Source organism: Corvus brachyrhynchos, unplaced genomic scaffold (genome assembly GCF_000691975.1).
Source record: "Corvus brachyrhynchos isolate BGI_N302 unplaced genomic scaffold, ASM69197v1 scaffold139, whole genome shotgun sequence".
Lineage (NCBI taxonomy): Eukaryota > Metazoa > Chordata > Aves > Passeriformes > Corvidae > Corvus > Corvus brachyrhynchos.
This window is the reverse complement of record NW_008246062.1, coordinates 1,185,453-1,190,078: the sequence shown is the minus strand read 5'-3', so window position 1 is coordinate 1,190,078 and position 4,626 is coordinate 1,185,453. Positions and strand designations below refer to the sequence as shown.

The 4,626-nt window shown below is 50.4% G+C and overlaps 2 protein-coding genes across 2 annotated transcripts in view; both read right to left on the bottom strand.

Moving 5' to 3' along the window:
• Positions 1–4,626, bottom strand: part of ENHO (energy homeostasis associated) — a 16,397-nt gene that overhangs the window by 7,080 nt on the left and 4,691 nt on the right. The window lies entirely within an intron of this gene.
• Positions 281–4,623, bottom strand: DCTN3 (dynactin subunit 3; the record flags this gene model as incomplete). Its single annotated transcript, XM_017746566.1, has 6 exons — positions 281–655; positions 1,081–1,140; positions 1,888–1,946; positions 2,529–2,612; positions 3,508–3,594; positions 4,500–4,623. Coding segments are annotated over 6 exons (504 nt in total), but the record flags the coding sequence as incomplete, so codon positions are not given.

Here is a 4,626-nt window from a genome sequence, read left to right as displayed (position 1 = left end):
ATAAAGGCAAAAGCTGCTGCCTCCTCTCAGTACAGAGAAAGGAGAATGGCAAGGCAGAAAAGCTCCGTGAGACCAGATTCCCCTGGGCACAGGCAACTCACACCAACAGGAAAAGTCAGGAAGACTGTGGGACTGGAAGGGATTTAGCTGCCCTTGGTCCAAGGCTAAAAGGAACCACTGGCCATCTTCTGGAGGCTGCCAAGAGATCACTGCGTGGAGAGAAACCCCCCAGTCTCTGCCAGGAGCAGTCCTCACACCCAGGGAGAGACAGACAACCCAGTTAGCATTCCAGGATTTTACTGTGGCCCGCAGTAAGAACAAAAAGGGGTTTTAAAATATGTTAAAACTGATGCATTTCAGGGAAGTGCAACTTTTGCAAACAGTGGCAGATTAAGGAGCAGTGTGGCCTCAACTTGGGGCTGGCACAGCTCTGTGCAGAGCCGGGTGCCCCAGGATCCCACCGTGTCACTTCAGCATGCTCGCGCCAAGCGGGAAGAAGGCGGGACCAGCATGATGCAAGCTGTGCCACAGGGACCCTGGGCTTGCCATGCTCCCAGCTCTGCCATCACTCTGCCACAGGTTTCGCTTGCTTGGCCGCTTCCAGACGTGTCAGGATTTCATTCCACTGCACAAACTGCTTGGAGAGAAGCAGGGTCTGTACATGACACTTAAGGAAAGTAACGTGGAAACTGCAAGGATGAAACCAAGGTCAGAGCATCCTGACAGCACTATTACAATCCTGATTTCTTGGGAGAGGCCCAGGGCACCAGGCTGTTGAAAGCCTACATGGATTCAATCTGTCCAGTGGCTGAGCCACTGCACAGCACCAAACACCCACAGGAGTCCAGGAGGCACTTCTGAACACCGCATACCACTGCAGTGCGAGGGCTTTCTACACAGCTTCCCTACCCACTGTGGTTTCAGGATGTGCCTTGGCACTGGGATCCTATGCAGACAGGACAGGGACACAGCTGTCACCACATCAGAAAGGCTCTTAAACCCAGGGCTGGAGACCCAACAGGATCAGCCCAGGGGGAAGGGGTCAGTTCAGCTGTTCCAGGCCCAAGGCTCAAAGGATACCATTTTGTTGTAGTCCTCAAGGAGTGTCTTGACACTGTCAGTGAGATCGTGACGTTTCTCCTGCAAAGAGAGGAGACGCAGTGCATGAGCAACACATAAGCTGGAGGACATCTACCCTTCCCAATCCTTGACAGTATGGCAGGAAGCTCATCCAAGGCCAGCACTGAGATCAGCGCCCAGGCCCTGGCTGTGGCTGCTCACTGCAGCTGGACAGGTTTCCACAATCAAGAGAAAGGTCACAAACACTGGTGCTAAGAAGCACCAAAGCTCCTAGGATTGCACTGCTGCCTGCCTCTCCTCAGTATCCAGGCTTTGCTTGTCCCAGAGCAGAAACTCACGGCAAAATGCTGCAAGAGATCATTAGGAACTGCCCAGGCTACTCACTGTCAGCTCCAGGAGCACTCAAACAGGGAGGGAAAGGGTGAACTGACAGGGTGACAGTGTCAACAATGTTCCAGAAACTAGGACACTGGAGGGGTGCAGTGCTTCACCTCAGTGTCTCAGTGAAAGGGGGAATTCAAGATGGTTAAACACACCACTGCTTACTACATGTCACTGAAAGCTCTGTTTTGATCAAGGTTATGGTAGGCAGATTTCCAACTTGGATTCAACTGACAGAAATCCTGGCTCCATTTCCCCCTTGGAGTACTTAAACTTCTTTAAGACTGTAGTATGCATATTCTTGACCACAAAACAACTGTCATAAATGAGCAATTCCTGCAGTTGCAAATACAGGGGTGTCAGTACAGCCACTTGCAAAAGGTTCCTACGCCCTTCTAGTCAATACTGATAGAATATTCACGGTACCTGCTGCTGTATGTGGATCTGTGAGAGCCGCTGCAGTTTGGCTGCATGGTCAGGAACCGCTGGAAGCACAGAGGAGAAATCAGTTTGGGTTGTTTTACAGCACATGGGAATAGTTTCCAAAATAAAGCCCATTCCTCCTCCGTGAGCACAGCATGGCAAAACTCCACTCACTGAGTGCAAGTGCTCCACACTACAGATAAACCTCATACAGGATTAAAAAACTACTTAACTATCCTACATACAGCAGGAGCTCAGGGATGCCCACAGCAAGGGCTACTCAAGAACTACATCAGAGGAAACCACTTGGGTAGCAGTCGAAAAGGCATCTGTCTGTGCCAGGAACAGGGATGTTCTGAATGTAGAAGAGCCCACAGAAAGGAATGACCTGCCAGTCTCCACCCTCTCTGCCACGCTGCTGTCTCCAGCCTGCTTCACAAGCTACTCTATCACCTCCTTGACCTTGCAAGGGAGGCTAGAGCAGCATGAGGCAGGAGCAGACCAAGTTTATACCCAGTTTACTCTCACATCACTAAGCTGTCCTCTTCTCTAGTCTCAGGATCAAGAGAAAAGAAAGAAAACAGGACAGGCTGCAGCTTAGCAGGTGGCATTTGCAGCTCCAGCTTGCAGAAAAATGTGCATACCTTGGATACTGGTGCTGTCCAAGATGGGCTGGAGATTCTTCACCTGCTCCAGAAGGGCTGCACGGGCAGGAATAGCCTGTTCCTCTGTTGGGGGGGGACAAGAAACAACATCAGTAAACACAAAACAGTGCTTTGGCTTTTCACAAACAGTAGTAATTTTCTAGCTGATCTGTCTTTACAGAAAGGGGCTTGTTCGTGATTTTATTCACACTTTGTGCTGCACGTCCCTGGGTCTTGATTCAGAGCAATTTCACGCAGGAGAATTCCCACTGACTTGTGGGGCTAGGACAAGGAGTACTGGGTACAAATTGAAAGAGGGGACATTAAGGCTTGATATTAGGAAGAGATTCTTTACTGTGAGGGTGGTGATACACTGGCACAGGTTGCCCAGGAGCTTGTGGATGCTCCATACGTGGCAGCGTTCAAGGCAAGGTTGGATGGGGCTCTGAACAACCTGGTCAGGTTGGGGAGGTGCCCCTGTCCATGGCAGGGTGGGTTGGGACTGGATGGTCCTTAAAGTCCCTTCCAACCCTTAACATTCCATGACTCTATGAAATTCCATTCACAGACTACACCATCACAGTTGATCAAACTCCTTGGGTCAAAAGAGGACAAGGCTAGAGGGTGCTGAAATACACCCAAATGTTTTCTACTTTTGTCACAGCCCAGATAATTCAGGAAGTGGGGTGAGGAAACCATTCTAGCTCCAGCTTTTCTTACCAGCCTTCGATTAATTCGGGACTAAAGTGAATGCTCAATATGGGAGAGATCAGAGCTGATAAAACTGCAGTGTGGCTGTGCACAAGGGAGCACTGAGGGTGACAGACATCCTTGTACAAACCATCTCTCTGATACCTCTGCAGAGCGTGCCGTGCCCTGTCTTTACAGCTGAAAAAATCCATCTCGATCCATCTTAGGCAAAGGATGCTTTTTTGCAGTGCTACAAAAGCCTCCTGTTTCCCCTTGTTTCATGCCATACCTGCCAAGATGAACTGCAGCTTCATAGCGTCTGGAACAGCCATCCTATCAATGTACTGGGGGTCAAGGTATTTTATTACATCTTCAACTGGAGGGATAAACAGGTTTGGAGACAAAAAGTAGGGGAGATGTTATGGCATTCACAAGTGCAGCTTCCCCCGCATGCCATGTATCAGATTACTTTGCAAATGCTCCTCACTTAGCTGCCGTATTTCCTCCCCGCCCAGATTCAGTAATTTCTATGTGATTTTGGAGCACTGTGGCCAAGAACTGACAAATGGCTCGAGCCAGGAAACCACTGTGTTAGGGACAACTGCTAATACTGCTTTTTGTCTGGATAACAATACCAAAGGTGAGTGAAATCTGCTTCCTCCCACCCTCAGGACAAAACCAGTCAACAGCCCCCCATCCTGGTCCTTAAAATCATCCATAAATACATGGTTTATGCTTTCATACTGAGCAGCCACTGCAGACTTGGACCACAACGACCCTTCCTGTGACAACACACAGCAAAACCTGGCCAAGAGGCAGCTTTGCAGGACAAAGCACCCCCCGGATAGGAGGCAACTCCCCACATCTGTCCACTGAGTGTGAACCTTATTGGTCCCACCACACACAGAGGGCAGAGCTACTTCAGCATGCCCAAGAAGTCCAAGTGTGCAGGAATTCATTTCAGGAGCTCATGTTCCGAGAACCTTCGGGGGCTGCACTTCGGGCAGAGGAAATCCTGGCACTGACACGGGCAGATGGACATTTAGTAACTAATAGGCTGCAGCGGTCCGTTTCCCAACTCCGACCGCTGAGCTGAAGGATTGCGAGCACAAAACCCTCCTTCAGTTACTTACTTCTGCGCCAAACACCCCAAATAAGGGCCCAAAATCAGGAGGTGTGGGGAAGGGGAAGGTGCTTTTGTTTAGAGCAGCGAAACGCCACGGTTTGGAGCTCCCCTCTCCTGCCCTCCGCGATTCTTTCCCTTCCACGAGACCCGCTCACTTTTCTTAAACAGGATTTTGATCCTCTCCCTCTTGCCAGCGATATTGTTCAGCGCCACCTGCACCTTCACCAGCTCGTCCGCCACCTGCAGAAGCACAGAGGGAGGGGACGGGGCTGTCAGGCCCCG